The 19,110-nt window shown below is 37.4% G+C and overlaps 4 protein-coding genes across 9 annotated transcripts; 2 read left to right on the top strand and 2 right to left on the bottom strand.

Annotated features, from left to right (window-relative positions):
* The first annotated feature begins 1,209 nt into the window (after nt 1-1,209).
* Nucleotides 1,210-3,579, top strand: LOC6639865. Its single transcript, XM_002062689.4, has 3 exons — nt 1,210-1,547; nt 2,256-2,413; nt 2,467-3,579. The coding sequence occupies exons 1-3, from the start codon at nt 1,413-1,415 to the stop codon at nt 3,488-3,490; spliced, it is 1,317 nt and encodes a 438-aa protein (XP_002062725.1). The 5' UTR covers nt 1,210-1,412; the 3' UTR covers nt 3,491-3,579.
* A 133-nt stretch (nt 3,580-3,712) lies between these two features.
* On the bottom strand, nt 3,713-4,763 carry LOC6639864 (PRADC1-like protein). Its single transcript, XM_002062690.3, has 2 exons — nt 4,392-4,763; nt 3,713-4,304 (listed from the first exon to the last, which is right to left on the bottom strand). The coding sequence occupies exons 1-2, from the start codon at nt 4,703-4,705 to the stop codon at nt 4,010-4,012; spliced, it is 609 nt and encodes a 202-aa protein (XP_002062726.1). The 5' UTR covers nt 4,706-4,763; the 3' UTR covers nt 3,713-4,009.
* A 541-nt stretch (nt 4,764-5,304) lies between these two features.
* Nucleotides 5,305-6,892, top strand: LOC26529428 (CCHC-type zinc finger nucleic acid binding protein). Its single transcript, XM_015179007.3, has one exon. It carries the CDS (start codon nt 5,542-5,544, stop codon nt 6,007-6,009), a length of 468 nt encoding a protein of 155 aa, XP_015034493.1. The 5' UTR covers nt 5,305-5,541; the 3' UTR covers nt 6,010-6,892.
* A 2,880-nt stretch (nt 6,893-9,772) lies between these two features.
* On the bottom strand, nt 9,773-19,008 carry LOC6639671 (receptor expression-enhancing protein 2). Of its 6 annotated transcripts, none has more exons than XM_047010017.1 (9): nt 18,538-19,007; nt 18,339-18,420; nt 14,950-15,022; nt 14,676-14,873; nt 14,498-14,611; nt 11,478-11,761; nt 11,292-11,418; nt 10,410-11,220; nt 9,967-10,047 (listed from the first exon to the last, which is right to left on the bottom strand). In XM_047010017.1, the coding sequence occupies exons 2-9, from the start codon at nt 18,368-18,370 to the stop codon at nt 10,028-10,030; spliced, it is 1,659 nt and encodes a 552-aa protein (XP_046865973.1). In that variant the 5' UTR covers nt 18,371-18,420; nt 18,538-19,007; the 3' UTR covers nt 9,967-10,027. The 6 variants fall into 6 exon arrangements, with proteins under 6 accessions (XP_023037606.1, XP_046865973.1, XP_015034454.1 ...); XM_015178968.3 differs by having other exon boundaries at nt 9,980-10,047; nt 10,293-11,220; nt 18,538-19,008; XM_023181838.2 differs by lacking the exon at nt 10,410-11,220 and having other exon boundaries at nt 9,773-10,047; nt 18,538-19,002.
* Nucleotides 19,009-19,110: the final 102 nt, after the last annotated feature.

Raw genomic sequence — 19,110 nt, 5'->3', positions numbered from 1 at the left:
CAAGTTGTTGAAGTTGTTTGATTCCAACGTTGTAAAGGAGGTTAAAATATGGCAATATTTTGGAATTCTATTTGACTACTTGATTTTTTTATAATCTTTATTTTTCAATATTCTATATTCCACTGGAACATGGTTAGTTTTAAGATTATACTTGCTTATAGTAATATATATCTTATACAAACATATATCTTATACAACGCTTAAAATAAATATGTAGCTATGTATAATATATGTTTGTACTCATTGAGTAGATCTTTTTTCGTGTGATAAATGAATTCGATTTGGGGATAGAAATTGAAACAAAATCCATTTAGTTAGTCGTTGTTAATAAACAGATTGCGCTTAAAATTTTTATGCATTATTTTCGGACATGATCAAGATTAGTTTTAGCTACGATAAATCAATTGTTTAACAACCTTTTCTTCCACAGGACCTTTAATTGGAAGGGTTTTAATTGAAATGATCGACCGAACTTAAACTCCCGAAAATAAACTGTAGGGTGCACATCAAGTAAGAGGAAATTCAAATTGTATTTTTGCTTGCAATTCCCTTTCAGGGTTATCAGACAGCTTCGTTTGCTGCAGCCTGTCTCTGTCTAGATAACTCTCGAGCCATCGGAATGCCCATGCAGTTGGGTGACGAAGACGTGAACAAAAACAAAATCTGAGCCGATCATGTGAAAGGTGCTGATGCTGCTGCCCATATACATATAGAAAGCATATCATAAGCATATATGCTAATTTGTATACGTATATTTTGTTTTAGTTTTACATATGTATCTATATGTATGTTTGTTTACAGATAGCGTCAAGCGATAACGAACTGATTCCTATCTAAAGTGTAACAGGTGCTCAGCACATATGAGAACGCAGCTCGCAGATAAAAATTTATTGATAAGGGGGAGGCGCAGCCCCAAAACACACACACACACATACACACAAATAGAGCGAATAGCAGACAGAGTGATAGAGTGTGAGCGGGAAGGGAGGGAGAGGCAAAGCTTGAACAGAAACTGAGAAGAGAGCTTGACATAACGCACAGGAAAGCTTCGTTTTACATTTTGCGGCTTGAGTTTCAATTTATTCAATTTACCGTTATATGTACATAAACAATTGCAATTGATGGGAACGACAACAACGACGCCAGTCGCTGCCGAGCACACACACACACCTACACACTTGTCCGCCTTCGTCCGCCGCCCATCATCTCGTTGGTCATCCTGGCGGCTAGCTAGCTATCGCCCATCGCCCAGTTATTGCTCAGCTTTCAGTCGGTAACGATCATCTATACGCGCTCTCCCATTCTCTCTGCCGATTTCCCGGGTTATGGCTCACTGTTGAGAGCAATGTGCTGTTGTTATTGTTGTTGCTGTCTGTCGCTGTTGTTGCATCTGAAATTTGTCTTTGTCTGTCATGTTTCGTCATAATGCGGAAAGTTCCTTTTGCTTCATCAATCGTCTCAATGGAAATGGAAATCTCAATGATGAACTCCAGCAGCAGGGCGAACACGAGCCAACATCAGCTATTTTGGATTATTGCAAACGCAAGGTGGGGTGGGTTGGGCGTGTCCAGTGAGAAAAAAAACAACAATAATAAAACCATATAAAGTTCTTAAAGAAAATGTATAAACCTTATACCCAGATAAAAATGTACAAGCATATTTCGACTGTAAATACAGTGAAACTGTCCTATAAAGAACTCAAATCGTACCAAAAGAAAACGTTCATTGCAGGATGCATTAGGCTTCTTTTCGTTTTGGAAATTATTGTTATTTGTTTCCCTATCAAATCGTCTTAATTAGTTAATATCATTAACTCACAAATATTATAATATTTAAGAAGTATTGCACTTAATTGTGTGTTTTTTAAATTTTTCTTATAGAAATCCAGAGGGTAGTTCGATTTTCCCATTAATTTTTAACTTTTTCCGACTTTCTTTGGTTATTTATATTCACAAGAAATAATTCTTCATACTGACAAATTGTTGATAGCAAATATAGGAACTAATAATCTTATCTAGATTAGAGCATGAGAAATATATATAATAATATAACAACTAACACGTATAATACGTAGGAAAGCTTCACTGTATATAGAAATTAGATAAAAACTTCCATTCATTTTGAGTGAATGTATGTATACAAGTTGGATAAGTAGTTGCTGTTAATCATATATGTATCTCTGAGAGTAGTTATAGTTCTATAGAATATAGTTAGATTACAAACACCAGACACCTTTTAATGACTTTAACTTGCAGTTCCTGCGTCCCTATGTGGCCATATTGAGCCTGGTGGGTCTGAACCCCATATCGACGGACATGAGTAATGTGCGTGCCTGTTGCAGCTACGTTCAGGCGTTGATGGTATTCTTTGCCCTTCTCCTGGGCTATGTTTTGCGCTACATTTGCGGTTATAGGTGAGCAGGGTGATCCTTAATAGCGTGTCAACTAATTTCATTTATTTTCTCAGGGGCGATCGTGGTTTCAACAGCTACAGGGATATTCATCCAGCTACAGCAAATAGTACAGATGGAGGCGGCGGCGCTTTCTCACCCAATACCATAGGCGAACTATTGTTTGGCTATGTGGTGCCAAGTGGTTTGAATCTTTTGGGTTTCGTATCGGCTGTCCTGGTCTGTAAAGTGATCGATCACGAGCAATTGCAGAATCTCATTGAACGTGTCTTTCTGATGTCGGCCAAGCCGAAACGCTTATGTCGCATGCTTTGGTTGTTCCTGGGATTGGCCTTGACCCTGCTGCTGTTGCTTTTTGCCTATGCCTGCTGTGTGGTGATTATGCAGCCGGAGAAAATCATTAAAATCGCTTGGTTAGCCGAGCTCCTACGTAATTGGGAGCTGTGCCTGAGAGTCGCTTTGCTTTGCACTGTACTCCTGCAGGATATGGTCGAGATTATCATCTTGAGTAGCTATTACATTGAGTGCTATTTGCTGCGAGTTCATTTGGAGAGTTTGTCACATAAATTGCTAATGCACTCCATTGATTCTTTGGACTGGATGCGTGAAGTATTGGAATTCCGCAAATTGCTGGAACGCCTCAATCAACATGTGGCCATACCCGTGTGTTTTCTAATTGTAATGAATCTGTCATACGCATTTGCCGGTTTGGTCTATCTCTTCAAGGATTTCGATTTCCATTACTGTGCCCTCAAGTTGGTCCTTTTGAATATTGCCAATGTCATGCTGTGGCTCTTTTTGGGTCTTTTGCCATTCTTTGTGGCCTCATCGGTGACCCGTGTTTGTCAGAATGCTCAGGCCAATGGCCATCAGATTAGAGTACGTCCATTTGTCTATCATAATACCTCAGCAGAAGATCTCAATTCGACGCTAATGTTTGCCTCATCGTTGGACATGTCGGCAAAACTCTTCCGTATGCCCATCCAAACAAATTATCTGTGTTTTGCCATACTTGTGATTAGCATAGTGATACTCACATTGGGCATGTGCTTAAATCTCACAGCTCTGGGAAAGATCTAAATAATGCGTACATTAGTAACATGTATTAATAAATATTTCTATATATGTAAATGAAATATTTATCTCGAATAAACAATTTTCCATAACCATTTGTCCAGAAAGTAGCTTTATACAAGGTGGAAACTCTAGGTAATCTTGAGAAATTACGATTTCCGAGAACAAATAGAAGATAATCTAGCCAATCCATCCCCCTTTGCATATAATCAAAGTGACCTCTACAAATATTTGACTAGCTTAGAAACATTTCTGCTTAGCAATTTATTTACAATTTACTTGTCACTTTTTTATTATTTGGTATTGCTTGTTTACGAATTAACTACTTAATATTATTAACACTTTAGTTTTAGTCTCAGTTTTCGTGTTTTTCTTTTCTGTTCTCATTTGATTTAAAAAATAAAACTAGCAATGCTCTGACTAACTATGCACTTTGGTTACAAAATATCCGGTGTCCCTTGCATTAATCCATTCTTCTCCCAATCCTTCTTCTTATTGGCCTCCGCCGAGTTCTTACTCTCAGCCTCACCAGCCCAACCAGGGCGGATGATTGATTTTCGATGGCGGTGTAAAGGTCAAATTGACTGGTATATTAATCAGAGCATGAACTCGCTTTAAACGCAATAATGTGGAGCGTATCATTACGCCATTTTTTCCTAATAGAAACCCAGCGGGTATGGTAGCATCCCGATTGGTTTTATCATGGACCATCTCAATGTAGTATTCAAATTCTGGGGAGTTTGTATTATACTCGCTGACAATGGCGCCCACAGCGCCAGCGGCCTCTGCCTGAAGGGTTTTGGTAACGAACGAGCATTCCCTAGAAAAATTTGCCGTGTAGATAGATAAAAAAAAAAAAAAAGGGAAGTCAAGTGAACTATTAATCTCGTGCAAATTTTTTGCTCACCCTCTGTCTATTAGGGCAATGCTCCCTTCCAGGTCTCGGGCATTTTTGATCTTTTGACAGGCTCCGGGGGGATCTGTTAGAACTAACGGTACTCCTTCCAATTTGTGCTTAGTAAATGAACCGCCAAAATCCTTAGCCGGCCTCAGTCGATACGTGTACTCCAAATCTTGGGGAGAGATAATCTCAAAGAAAACATCACCGGCTATTATGTCCTGTGTCGTAATTGGCATCGATATCGTTGTGGTGGCTTGGGCACAATTTCGGCTCAATGTCCCGGCGACAAATATTAAACATGACCAAGCAATCAAGATCATAACTTTACAGCATAAATTACAAAAACAAAAAACCAACTACATTCGGTTACACGCGTAGAAAGCCAATTCTTGACATTTACATCAAGTTGTTGAATGTCATAAATTATCTACATCTACACCAAAAATGAGCTACTTAACGACCAGAATCCGTCGAAAAATACAGCCCTACTTAAAAACATTAAATAAATATATTAATCGCATTGAACAGCGTTTTATATATACATACCTACATAAATAAATATTAACATACATTTACTATATGTACAAATTCTCCTAAAATAATGTGAATGCTAATTTCATGTGTCAACAAATAAGTTTTCCATTCTGATTGTTGCTGCTTCAGCAGGTATTGGAACCTTAGTCAATTCTTAACAAAATTATTTCAAGCTCATTCATATATTTTTCGTCTATCAAGTTATTTTCACTTTCATTTCGATTTCGTCTCTGAATTCTACAAGTTCGTGTCACTGTGCACGCATGGCGCGAATCAACCCTGTGACGCAAGCACATTTATTGAGTCATTTTTAGTATTTTTTTACGCGAACTTGGTATTTTTGTGAAAGAAAATCGAGATTTTTGGTCTTGTAGCGTGAAAAACACTAGCGGTAGCCATTTTAACTTTTGGCGTCGAAAAAACGGCGAGGAGGAAATTGTGTCGCCTGGAAGAAAAGAGTCCTTTTCGTGTCGCATTTAGCACAGCAAGCAAGCGGAGTCTCTGGAAGTGTACAGCATATATATTGGAGTGTGTGTTCCAAAAGAAGCTGAAGGAGTCGAAGTTCAGTTGAGTTAACTTTTCGTTACTAAAATCTAAAGAAAAAACCCCAAGAGAAGACAAAATGTCGATGTCTGCCACGTGCTACAAGTGCAACCGGCCGGGCCACTTTGCCCGGGACTGCAGTCTCGGCGGCGGCGGTGGAGGTGGTGGCGGCGGTATGCGTGGTGATGGCGGCGGCATGCGTCGCAATCGCGAAAAGTGTTACAAATGCAATCAATTTGGGCACTTTGCACGTGCCTGCCCCGAGGAGGCTGAGCGATGCTATCGCTGCAACGGCATTGGCCACATCTCGAAGGATTGCACTCAGGCTGATAATCCCACTTGCTACAAGTGCAACAAGCCTGGTCATTGGGTGCGCAACTGCCCAGAGGCTGTCAACGACCGTGGACCGGCCAATGTGTCCTGCTACAAATGTAATCGTACTGGACACATCTCCAAGAATTGTCCGGAGACATCGAAAACTTGCTATGGCTGTGGCAAGAGTGGACATCTAAGGCGTGAGTGCGATGAGAAGGGCGGACGGAACTAGGAGATTGCTACGAGGACGACCACCCAACTAAAGCAGAGAGGAGAAGAAATTTAAACACTGGAAAATCAATCTAAACCCCCAAGCAGCACCCAAGTCAAGATCAACCACCACACCACACTTTCACACACACACACACACATAAACGCGCATACATGCTTATACTCATACATAGACACACACACATACATACATCTAATCTCTGATTCCAAAAGCTGAGCCTGCAGCGCGGTGCCAACTAAGAAGAAAAAAAGTACACTCTAGAAGAAAACCAAGAAGAAGAAGACTTAGAGGAGTAAGAAGAAGAAGGACGACGACGCAGCTGACGACACGAACATGATGATGATGATGAAGAAAGATGATGAAACAACAAAAAACCAACAACAACAAAAACCACTTTTAATTATCGATTATATACATACATATAATGCTGCAACAACAACAACAAAGTGTTTAAATTTACTATTTGAAGAAAATAACAAGCAAGAGAAAGCAAAAAAAATAAGAAAAACCTATATAAGAATATATAAAACTACCTTAAAAATGGAAAAAAAATAAAAAAAAAAATTACAAAAAAAAAAACGCAAAGAAGCAACACAACTCCATCCAGCTGCTGCTACTGCTGCTGCCGGCGAACCCAAAACAAAGACCCATTTTAAAACTCGCCCGGCAAGATCTCGAGAACCTACGAAGATGACCAAGACTAAACAAGAAGAAAATGAAGCATTTGAACTATAATGGAGAAAAGGGAAGACTCGGAAAAACAGAGAGAGAGAGAAGTGTGAGGCAGAGAGATTATATATATATATAGATATATATAGGGGAGAAGGGGGCGCAGCAAACTATCAACATAACAGAAATAAAAAGCAGAGAGAGATTCGACGACGACACAGTAGAAATGAGAGCGAAATATGCTGAATTGATGAAGACCCCAAAAAGCAACAACAACAACGCTGGAGAGGACATCAAATTCACAACAAAAAAAGAAAAAAAAATACTAAAAGAAACGAAAAAGTAAAGAAGTACTAACCCCACACACACACACACACACAGAAAAAGAAAATCAAATACACGCGAAGAAAGGGAAAGAAAAACTATGTAATGAAAAGAAGAAAATAACACACATACATACAAAACATGAAGAAGAAGAAAATTTTCAAATATCACTGTGATTGTTTTTTAATTGTAAATTAAAATGCTGGAGCTGCTGATTTGAGACAAAAAAAAATTAAAAGTCCTCCCAATGTGTTTTCTCTTTTATTCTTTATTTCGCTCCCGCTCTCTCTTTTTCTCCTTGTCTTTTCTTTCTTTTTTTGTTCAATAACCAGTTTGCCGGCAAAAAAATGTTTTTTTTTTTGCAGCTGGAAACACATGGTGAGCCGGGCAGCTGTTGAGGGAACTCTCTTCCTTGTGCATTCACGCACACACACATAGAAACATGCAGAAGGGGGTTCGTTTGTATGTGTGTGCGTGTGTATGTTAGTCGTCGTCTTCAGAGCCAAAGTACAGTCGCTGCTGCTGATGATGAAAAGTTTGCCAATCTACAAAAAAAAACAGGAGAGAAGGCTGTGGGGAGGGAGGCTCTGTGGGAGCCACTTTCAAATGCACTTGGCAACAAGCTTTGGCTTTCGTTCTCTCCCTCTGCAGACCGCTTTGATTGAGGGTCAAGGTCAGCTCTTTGCTCTCACACACACGCGCAAACATCAGCTGCGCAGAAGCAGCGGGTACAATAAAAAAGAGAAGAAGCAAACTTGCACAACCAGAATCCGAGCGAGGATGAGGAGGATGCTGCTGACAATCTGGTTTATTTCTTTTTTTCTTTGCGCAAATGTCCCTTGCAAATGAAATTATTAAACGTGCTTGGCGAATCCATAAAAAAACGCAACTCTTTTTTATTAGGGTTATCCACGAAAACAAATTTATTGCATAGCCATTTTTCAGTTCATCTTTGTAAAAGTTTTCGTCTTAATTAAGCCATCTCTTAATTAAGAGTGTTTGCTAATTAAAACTAGTTTTAACCACATTTCTTTCAGTTTGCTTTCAATAATATATGCAAAAATGTATATTTAATAAAAAAATAATACTGGGTGTCGCAAAATAAATCAGCCTATTGGAAGACGATGGCAATTGTAACATTTTTCCCATACAAACAAAATTGAGCCACACTGTATTTTCATTAATTTTGAATAGATGAATAGCGGTTTCTATGAATTTTAATATATTCTTGTTAATTAGATGACAACTTCTGAAGAGGCTTTCTTTAATTTCTTTATAAAAATGTTCAGTGTAAGTAAAAAGGTCCTGAAGAACACCGCCTAAAATTTCAAACTTTAAAACTTTTGAATTTTATCGGCTCTCTTTACACCAAATCTTGGAAGTAGTCGTTTCTTTTAATTTTTTGCAATGACATTGTGGCAAAAAAAAATGACTTCAATTAAAAAAAAAATTTCAGCTTCCAGTTATGTTCCTGCCAGGGCAAAACGATCTCTCAATTTTGACACCGGCGCCCTTTTTAAACATCTGTTCAATCTTAAAATTAATCAGATATAAAATACTGGGTCCTGGCAATTGCCCTCCCCAAACATCCTGTAGATCTTTCTATAATTTTGACTTGCAATTTCAAATTGAAAGAAATATTTTCTTTAGTCTTCTGATTTCTTCTACGGCTGAAAATAATGGCCTTCATATACTTGGATGACTCAAAATAACGGCATAGATGGGTCGTTTCAAACCTTGACTCATTTCAATTGCAACCAATACACACACACATACATATACACATTATCTTTAAAATATCGCGTGTGCCACTTAATCATACAACAAATATCCGTCAAAGTTTAATGACTCAAATGCAACATTCATCAAAGTGATAGATGCAAAATTAATGCACTTCAGGTTCAAGTCTCTAAAACTACAGAAAAAAGATATTCTGTTCCAGTAAAGATACGAGTATAATGTATAGGAATGGTTATTCAGTTTTGAAAGAAATTAATGAGTAACAAATTAATGGAACAAAGTTTGTCTATAAAAGAAAACCGTTTTTTGAACTTGTTATAGATTGACTAAGATAATTTGAAAGTATATCAAAAGAGACAATAGAAAAATAGTATTCTATGTCTTCTATTACATAAAGATTATGCCATTGTTTAAGAAATTAGTTTTACTTCCATACAAGACAGAACAATGTTTGTATATATGAAATTAAAACAATTATTGATTGTACTGAAAAAGTCTATTTTGATAAAAACTTTGTTGTTAATTCTTATTAGTTTAAGGATCTTCTAGGAAACAAAGTAATAAACAGCTCCAAAACTTTAACAAATATTTATCAAATAATCAAGTTCAAATAGAAACAAAAAGTTAATAATTAACAGAGCGCCTAAAAAAATGTATTTATTTTTAGTCTCCATTCCACTTTAATAAAACTTCATGTTTTATTTCCAATTTGTAAGTCTCAATTTAATATCGATATACATAGGTATTGTTTTTTTTTTTCATTTAATTATTATTTATAATATTTCGAATTTATGCTACAAATTTAATATTTTCCTTTTTTCTATATATAAATATTCTCATGAGATTTCCGTTTTCGATTTGTTTTTCTTTTAGGTATTTTTCTTTTGGTTAATAGAATTGTGTTTTGTGGGAGAACCTTTGGATTTGGGGCTATATTTAAATAGGATACAACACTTTCTTTGTTCTTAATGCTAACTGAATAATCCATGCACTTGGAATCACATAAACAAAATACACAAGAAGTTATACATAAGTTTCATAGAGCTATTAATATCAATAAGAAGGAGGATTAAGTTACAATTTAAACTAAAATTTGAGGTTCTGTTTTACAATCGATTAATATTATTTAGCAACCATCTGCGTGTGTGTGTGTGTGTGTGTGTGTGTGGGTGTGTGGAACTATTTTTCCGATTTATTGCGCGTTTTGGTTTGGCCAGGATTATTATTAGTTGAGACCTGAGTTTTATCCGTCTTACGGCTGCTGGTTCTGGGCAAGGTAGTGCAACTAGCAGACATGGATTTGTCCTAGAAAATATAGAGAGACAACAACAATTTAATTAGTTTTCGTCTTCAGGAGAGTTTTCTTATGAAACAACATGCTGAAAATGCAATCATGTTCGTTTGGTTAGTAAAGGCAAACACTGTACACAAGACTGAATAAGGGCCATGGAAGTTAAGATTGAGAGAGTTTGCACGCGATGAACAGAAGGGCGGGGGGAGGAGCAGAAGAAGAAACTTTGCGGATGATCTGTAACGTAGCTGGAGCTTACTTCAGAGTTGCGTTTCTTTGCCCATTGCCAGCGGTTGGGGCTGTTCATCCGGCTCATTTGGATTAGATTTACTGCGCAGCACATTAGCTTTTATATTCTTGAAGAGTTGCCCAATACCTGACTTTCTTGGTGTTCCGGTTTCCGGTGTGCTAGCTGTTGAATTAACACTTATTGTATCCTGTTGGGATGGCGTTAGGGATTGTGCTCTAGGTGGTAATGGTGGAGGAGGAGCTCTTCCCTTGCCATGCTGAGCTAAGCGTGGACGAGGTGATGGCGTTGTCTCTGGTCTAAGTTGCTCACGAAAGCTGTGCTTAATCTCTTCCAGTGTGGCCATCAAATCTCGTGGTGTCACAGGACGTGGAGGTGGTGTGGGATCAAGTGAAGAAGTGCTTACCACCAAAACAAATGGATCAACATTTAGAGGAGTTTCTACTATGGTTGTTTTTGCTGTTTCCGTTTCTATATTCTCCAATGCTTCTTGCGAGTTGGTTGAAATATTCTCTAAAGCTTCCTCAAAACATTCTTCACCTTCTAATGATTTTTGTGAACCATTTAAGGAGTTTTCCAAAGCTTGTTTATCTACACTTTGATTGGGTTCTTTGGTTTCCTCAACTGTATCAAGGATTTCTTTGGTTTTGGGTATTTCTATTAAAGGAACTGCTAAAGAATCGTTAGTATTGACCTCTTCTTGTAGTGTCGAATCTATGTTAGATGTTTTTTCTGGCTCCTCTTCTTTGAGAACTTCCATTTGTGGTTTAGTTTCGACTAAAATGGACTCGGCCTCATAGAAATTATCCTCTTCTTCGTGGGCTATCAATTGAGGAGCCACATCCAAGTTGGTTTCTTTGTTCTTTTCTTTGGCCAATTCCTGATAGTATAATTGATTTTCCATATAGACTTCATTTCTCATCTCTTCCAGCATCAATTGCTAACCGTAGAACAGCAATATCTCTAATTATATCGGAAGAAAAAGAGATGATAATCAAATATTGAACCTACCTCATTACGTTTGGACTTCAAGCGTGCCTTGGAAGCATTTGTCATGGATGAAGTGCGGCTGAGTCCACTAAGCGGTTCGGCACTCGAATAGCCAGAGCTTATATCGTCCTGACTGCGTATGTTGTAGCTGCAAAAAAGGGTAAGTAGATTATCCTTAACTCAATTAACTCATTATCCTCAACTCACTTGTAATCTCCAGCATTTTTGGCAGTTACATCAACCTCGGTGAAATACATGCCAGTGGAGTGACGTGTACCACTTGCCGATCTGCCCACTGGCGTCTGATTTCTCGGACGCAGTAAACGTGTAGACGATGAGGAGGAGGAGGTGGATGCATGTGGACGCATCACCACTGCTGAGGAGGACATCATCACATCATCTAATTCATCCTGAGTGCGATGCATATCAGGCTCACTGAGATCACTCAAGCTATAGCTTCGCTTGATCGTCTGCACTAGATTGCCGCCACCCTTTATAGTGTATTTTTTTTTTTCGAATTTTGTTGGGGAGAGTACAAAAAATGGGGACAAATACGATATGATGGAAATGGCATTCAGATTTGTATTCTATTTTCTATTTTTTTAATTACAACTAGAGAAGAACTAAAATAAATATATGTAAATGAGGATAGCAAGACTACAACTTAGTTAGCAGGAGGACAAAATGGTGTGAGTGTCTTGTGTGTGTGTGTGTGCAAACAGTTTATAAATTAAAATTCATTTTGAGTATTAATCAAGTTAGTCTCCCTCCACATCAACATCTGGAGTAGCTTCGCGCAATTTGCGTCGTCCTCGTATGCCACCAGCTGTTCCACTGCTTGATTCTCCACGTGTGGAACGAGTCTTGGAGCCACGACGGGTAGCGGCCACAGTGGCAGTAGCTCTCTTCGATTGGGTTTTTCTGCTCGGCAAGTCACGTAAGCGTGCCGCTCCAGCATCACCCACCAGCAGCTCTTCTACTTCCATTATCTCATTATCATCATCTCCGAGCACGTCTCCATTGTACTCATACTCCGTCTCTGCATACGTATCCAAGATAGTCAATGAGCTGGAACGTGGCATCCATTGGTGGTCAGTGTCATCCCGGGACACATACAAATCATTGTCCGACTGCGACATCTGAATGCCGCGTGTCGTGGGTGCCGCAGCCATGGCGAACTGATAGGCCTAACCAGTTGTGGGGGGATTAGTAGTACAAGATGATGGTGGTAAGTAGCAGGCAGGCAAATTTGTTTTTTTTTTTGTTTTTTGTGCACAGTAATTAATAAAAAATGCAAAGTGAAAAGAACAAACAAAAAAAGAGAAACAGAAAATAAATTAGGGAAAATAAAGTTAATATATTAAGAAATAAAAATGAAGCAAATGGCAATGGTCTAAGGAGAACAAAAGGAGAGCACAACACACATCGAAAGAATGTGAAAAGCTGGGCAAAAGATTTCAACATCTATTTATATGCCCAACCCTAGAGAGGCGCAAAAAAACATATATTCAAATGGAAATTGTGCAACGCCAGCGAGGGGGGAAGACAGAGGGGAAAATTGCCTCCGTCTGCGGCATATTAATATACAAATTGGAAGAGGAGTGAAGTGAAAACTAGTCTATATGATATAGACTTAAATTAACACTTGCATAAGGCAGATAGAAAATGATATAAGAATGCAATTGCTTCACAAAGAGAAGTGAGATGATTCAAGCAAAAATTATTACTCCAGATGGCTTTTGTGTTGAGAGTAAATCGTGACTAATCATAGACCAGACTGAGACTGCTGTGGGTTGGCACACAAAAGAGTTGGCCAAGTATTTAGATGGAATCTAAAGATATCTACAAAGAGAACTAAGAACGAGAAGTATTTTGATTTTTCTAAGACTGAGAATTCAGAAAAACCTACTCAATTTCGATGCAAAGTTCTTTAAGTACTAGTATTATTGGAAATGAGTATCCACGACTTCACTTTACTTTATAGTGCCTTCATCTAGTGACTTTACCTCTTTGCTAAGTCGATCTTCAACTTAAATGGCAAACTTTTTGCAAATTAAATAATACAAGTCTATAATTGGTTTTCTGTACTAAATTGATTATAAATAATTCATTTGAAGCTACCGAAGTCTGAATCTATTCATTTCTACCTATAAAACCGCCAAAATCTTCTCTTTCTCTATTTTATAAAGAATATGACTAATTATCAAATTTAATGGGTTGTTTTAGTTCATATATCCAAATGATCTTAAATGAATTAAATTGACTTAAAAACAAGTTCGTTTAATATAAATACAAATAAACATCTTATAGATTTAGAAAGGCCAAGCTAATATATTTTAATTAATATGTATAAGCTATAAATATTAAACAAAATTAAGTTTAAAATCATAAAATCTCCTGTTGTACAAAGGATTTGAATCGAAACTATTGCAATTAATAGGCAATTTATTTAAAGTATTTAGTCAATTGATTTCTAATTCTTGCCAGTTCCAATTTACTAACTAGAGAATTAGTTTTTGTTATTGTTTTCCATTCCATCCCTGTTAGCCTAGTCTAGTTGCTCTCTTTCTGATGAACATTGGCATGAACTCAAGTGTTTACATGGCACAGATATGTGAATATATACTATATATAGAAAATGTAACTCAATTTGTTTATAAATTTCTTTTGTACTATGCCTGATGTAGTGTTTGCTTTCGATTTCTGTTTTTATTACAATATATTTTGAACACATGACACGAAAGTTGGTAGAAAGGGGACATATCATATGGATGGGGAATTTATTTTATCCTCTAATGTGGATCATTTCATTATTATTCTAGATACTAGAGACACACACAGATAGAAAAACAAAACACGCAATAAATAAACTAAATAAGAATTAAAAAGTAAATGATGCGATGCTAAATGATGATGATGATGATGATGAGAAGGCAAACTGCTTGTAGATTGTAGTTGCTGTTGGCTTGGCTTGGCTTGGCTGATGATTAAGATGAGCGAGAGAAATATTTATGTATCTATGTATATAGATGGGCGACGACGTAGACTCCCTCAACTTTGTATTGTTTTGCTGCTCATTTTATGCAACGACGCTGGAGGCAATTGAAAATGGCAAAATGAATGAAAGATATTTGTGTGTGTAGTGTTGTGTATGTGTGTGTGTGAGTGCGGGAGTGTGTTTAAGAGAAACATTTTGGTGTGTGTTTTTCTTTAGATCGAAGGCTCACCTTAATGGCCGTCTGCATGATAACATTTGTGGCATAGTTGACTCCCTTGGAGCCCAATTGTAGCACAGCCGAATAGCCGCGCTCTTTGGCCTGATTTAAATACTCATCGATTTCCTAGTGAAAGAGAAATCATACATAATAAATACATCATAGCAAGAGATACAAAGAGAAGGCGCACCTGTTCACGTCTTGTTAGCATCGGATGCACAAATTTGCGATATAATGTCGAACTGCCCTTTGTGGCTGGCGATAGTAGCCATAATACGATAACCACTTTCACTTCATAATAAAATGGAAACCAGGACAAGAAAATATCGGTGAAGGTCTCAATGCAAGTGAAAAATGCAAAAACGATCCAATACATCATCCATTTTACCTGCGAAACAAGTGGAAAAACGTTTAGAGGATTAGAGAGAATTGGATTGGATTTCATCTCCTTGACATATACTCACATATTCCTTGACATTTTTGGTACGCACCGCCTTATAGGAGGCATAGGCTGGATATAGGGTGCCAAAGAACAATCTGTAAGCGGGAAACAATAAATTCTGTGCACAAGTCCGTGGAGCTAAAAATATAACAATGAGCGAGCAAATGCAAGCCGTGTTGAAGGATAGACAGGGGAGAGGCCAACGTTGCAAGATCTCCAAAAGACGACCCAGGGCATTTAAATTCCTCACTACATTATGACCAGCTGGTGGAGCATGAGGAGGGGCAGGTGGTGTGGACTCTATGATATAGCCACCATTGTAATCAAAGTCTTCATCCAAAGAGCTCAGCGAATCACCCAATTGATACAACTGTCTTGGAGGCATCTGCTGCCTTTGTTTGGCATAGATAAATTTGGAATAAACGGGAATAGCTTCCAGATCATCGGTCACATCCTCCTCCTCTAGGGAATAACTTCTGCCATAGATGGGCAATGCTCTGCCTCCTACTCCTACTCCACCTCTGGTCTCATATTGTTGACGTAAACGTTTAACATTAGCCGGACGTTTCGGATAGTAAAACTGCGCTGAGGGGGGCAACTGCTGCTGCTCCTCCTCCTGCTGATAGAGTAGTGACGGCGGCCGGCTCATGGCATGGCATTGTCCGCCGCTTCTATGCTGGTTCCTAGCCTCTAGAATGCCCAACACAGACTGGTCCAGATAGAGGAGAAAGAGCGCATAGAGCCTCCTCTAGGCAGCTCAGGTCTCTCAGGGGGGTCTATTAATAAACGAACGCGCACGCTAAAACGTTGGCACACATTGTTCGTGTCAATTGCTCATGAGCAGAAGAGAAAAACAGATTCAATCTATAGATATACACATACATATATAGATCAATTCTATTTCGAAGGTTTATGCCGTGTTAAATGAATTTCGAGAATTTTCAACAACATGAAACGTGTAAAGAGGGAGAGATAGATGTCGAAGATAACAGATAATTTGGTTTTCAATAGGATGAGGAATGTTTTCAACGTATATCTTATGAAGTCCTTTGAATTGGGTTTATATGATATAAATAGTAGAAACTCTATAAAGACCTTTAAAAATACTGTTAAAGAGGCTATATTAACATCTTTATAGCTTAAGATCATAAGAATAATACTGAAATCTTTTTATTTCAGGCATATACATATGATAAAGATAGTAGAAAATCTTTAAGGACACTTTTAATACATATATCCTCGGAGGACACTGTTAAGTAGTCTCTCTTTACATGTGTATCTTTAGAAATCCTTACAAGGTTTCAAATGTAGTTATTAAAAACTTTAAGGACACGTTAGTTCGAACTATATCCGAACTATTGGAAGATTGTCATAATGAACAGAGATACTTTTTTTAAGACCTTAATCTTCCTTCAAGACACCTTACCCACATTTCACTCTCAATTTCAATCTTCCTTTAAGGACACTTTATCTAAACGTATCTAGCATATTAGTGGAATCTTTCTTCCTATTAAGTAGCTTTAATTAGTTTTTGTTTATAGAGTCTCGAGTCTCTTGAACTGCAAATTTTTTGGACTATATTTAGCCCGGTTAAAGATAGAAAACAAAGCGAAAATTACAGAAAATACTTTCGGCATGAACAAATGAAGTTAGCGAGCAAGTTTGTTCGAGATTTCGCTTCGGATACAGATCAGAAAATCAAAAGAGCTATAAATAATATAATATTAACAAGCATTTTTAGTGCTTTTCCATGGAGTCGTCGTTAATTTGGCCCCCAATCATTGACCATATTGAGCAAACCGATAAACGCCTGAGTGTGTGCCCCAGTGTCTTTCCCCCCTCCTCACCGTGTGAGTGTGTGTGTGTGTGGAGTGCGTCGGCCTCAGACATACACACAATTCCAAATTGGGTGCAGTTGGTGATTGCCAGCCAGTTGGCGTGTTTGGGCGGAGGGAAGTGGGGGAAAAACAAACGGTACTTCTTTTTGAGTTTTTGGATGATTAATAAACAAAACACAAATCTATATAAATTAATCTACAATTTGTGGTCTGTGCCAACCACGCTCGAGAAATCACAGTAAATTGAAAGCCACTGAAAAAACCACAGAGAAACAAAAACAGAAATTAAGAAGACCGTGACGCCCACACAATTAGGAAACAGAATTCACAAGCCAATGACAAGGCCAAGCTTGAAAGATTTTTCAAAATATTTAAGAAAAACCAATACGATTGCATGATACCCTGTAAATATTGTGAACCAATTGATGACACTGAGATTGTGATTAGGCATTAGGCGGCGTCTCAAGACTCACGAATGAACTTTAGGCAGGTAGAACTTCATTAATATTATGGAAATTGTGTGAGTCATGGTCACAAAATGGGTAAAATAAGTATATTTATTCCATGTGATAGTTCTACGTGGGATCTTTATATGTATCTTATAGAAATTGTGTATATATATGTCCGAAAGCAGTTAAAAACACTTCATTAGTATTAGTTCTACTAAACTAGGCAATTTGTTTAAAAATCAAGTGACTAAGAGAACTAACTTAGTTTAGACACGAATAGCTTCACTTAGATTCAGAGGAAAAAGTTTCAATAAGTTGCCAAAATGCATTAAAAATGTATCTTAAACTAAGATTACAATATTCTTAGTGACAAAAGCCCATAGTTTTCATGTTAGAGTTATGGATAAGATGAAAATCAAGTAGGAAAATGACTCAGTGGGTTAAACAACATCTGTGCTTGGAAACATGATAGCAATCAAACCAAACCTAATTAGGATTTCCAAATCCAGATGTTTTTCTATGAAATAATCAATTATTGAGAACTTTCGAATGGACTTCGTCGAAAGTTTTAGGGGAAATAACTCAACACCATTAAAAGACAAATTTTTATTGGGAAATATAGGTAATTAGGGTTCAAGTTTCAGGTGCAAAATGCTTCTAGAGAATTTTTCTAAAAAATGAAAACTGATATGCAGTCAAAAAGATGAGTAATATGGAACTAAACGAATATAATCACAAATAATGCATTTAGAGGAACTTATTCAAAGGCGTCAATCAATATGCAGATACAAAACTCAATTGAATATACTCATAAATACTGCCGATATGTAGTCGAAATATAAAGTAATGAGAAACTAAATGAATTTACTCATATATAGTCACTTGGACGGACATCAATTGTCTGTCCACTTAGGAGTAAAACATTTTTAAAAATCGATTAAATAAAATTAAATATACGATTGTGATAAAAATTCGTATATACCCCACCAATCATATGGCCTTTTATGTAGGGTATTATCAACTTTTTGGGGGTCAACATTGAAACTTGCTTTTTTTTGCTCGCTCTATGCCAACTTCACTTTGTTTGGTTGTTGTTGTTGTTGTTGGTTGTTAATATTACTCACATAATAAGGCGAGAGAACAAAGCGCTGATCATATTGATGATTTCCTCCTTGTCCTACACGTATCCTTTGTCCTTTGTTTTCTCTTTTTGTTGTTGTCGGAATAAGAAAGAAAATTCAATTTTTAATTAGCATACTTTGTTGGTGCTTCTTCTTGCTGCTTCATCCCAATTCCTTTACACACACTCGCACACTAACTCACCCTTCTCCTCCACCTCCTTTCGTACGTACTTTTCGTCTCACTCCTTCACCTTTTTCACCAATTTAATTTATCCGTAAATTTAACTTGGTTATTTCTAAAAATTTTGCCTGGATTTTTACTGGTTGTTTTGTATGTTGTTGTTGTTGTTGTTGTATGTAAAACAAAACTAAAACTGAACTAAAACTATTGAAATGGAAATTTCCTTGTTACAATTTTCGGATTACTTCGATTTGAAAAAGCAAGTACAACGCAATTTTTAGCACCGTGTTGCGCGTCTTTAGCTTTTAACTTATATCACTTGACTACATTTTTTGTGCATTGTTAAGTTTTTAATTCACAATTACACGGACAATTTGTGTGCACTCGAGTAAATTTTTGTTCTATTCGTTGTTCGATGCATTTGCCCGCGTTCCAGCAACAATAAACGCTTTTGTTTAACACACACAGAAAGACAGAGACGGGAGAACAACAACAAAACAGCAGTGGTTTATCTGTTCTAGAGTTGCCAGCATTCTTCCACCGATAACGCCGATAACACCGATAACAGCTGATAATCTAAAATATGGCCTGCAC

Source organism: Drosophila willistoni, assembly GCF_018902025.1.
Source record: "Drosophila willistoni isolate 14030-0811.24 chromosome 2L unlocalized genomic scaffold, UCI_dwil_1.1 Seg196, whole genome shotgun sequence".
NCBI lineage: Eukaryota > Metazoa > Arthropoda > Insecta > Diptera > Drosophilidae > Drosophila > Drosophila willistoni.
The sequence above is the reverse complement of the archived record's forward strand: the minus strand, read 5'-3'. Positions and strand labels throughout refer to the sequence as shown.

What these genes read in the sequence shown, in the direction of transcription:
- LOC6639865 (XM_002062689.4), top strand. Translation starts at nt 1,413, where the DNA reads ATGTTTCGTCATAATGCGGAAAGTTCCTTTTGCTTCATCAATCGTCTC. An exon ending in TGGATTATTGCAAACGCAAG is followed by an intron (nt 1,548 to 2,255) that starts GTGGGGTGGGTT and finishes TTTAACTTGCAG; the next exon opens with TTCCTGCGTCCCTATGTGGC. An exon ending in CGCTACATTTGCGGTTATAG is followed by an intron (nt 2,414 to 2,466) that starts GTGAGCAGGGTG and finishes TTATTTTCTCAG; the next exon opens with GGGCGATCGTGGTTTCAACA.
- LOC6639864 (XM_002062690.3), bottom strand. Translation starts at nt 4,705, where the DNA reads ATGATCTTGATTGCTTGGTCATGTTTAATATTTGTCGCCGGGACATTG. An exon ending in ATTGCCCTAATAGACAGAGG is followed by an intron (nt 4,305 to 4,391) that starts GTGAGCAAAAAA and finishes AAATTTTTCTAG; the next exon opens with GGAATGCTCGTTCGTTACCA.
- LOC26529428 (XM_015179007.3), top strand. Translation starts at nt 5,542, where the DNA reads ATGTCGATGTCTGCCACGTGCTACAAGTGCAACCGGCCGGGCCACTTT.
- LOC6639671 (XM_015178968.3), bottom strand. Translation starts at nt 18,370, where the DNA reads ATGATCAGCGCTTTGTTCTCTCGCCTTATTAT. An exon ending in TTGTTCTCTCGCCTTATTAT is followed by an intron (nt 15,023 to 18,338) that starts GTGAGTAATATT and finishes TCCCGCTTACAG; the next exon opens with ATTGTTCTTTGGCACCCTAT. An exon ending in CCAAAAATGTCAAGGAATAT is followed by an intron (nt 14,874 to 14,949) that starts GTGAGTATATGT and finishes CTTGTTTCGCAG; the next exon opens with GTAAAATGGATGATGTATTG.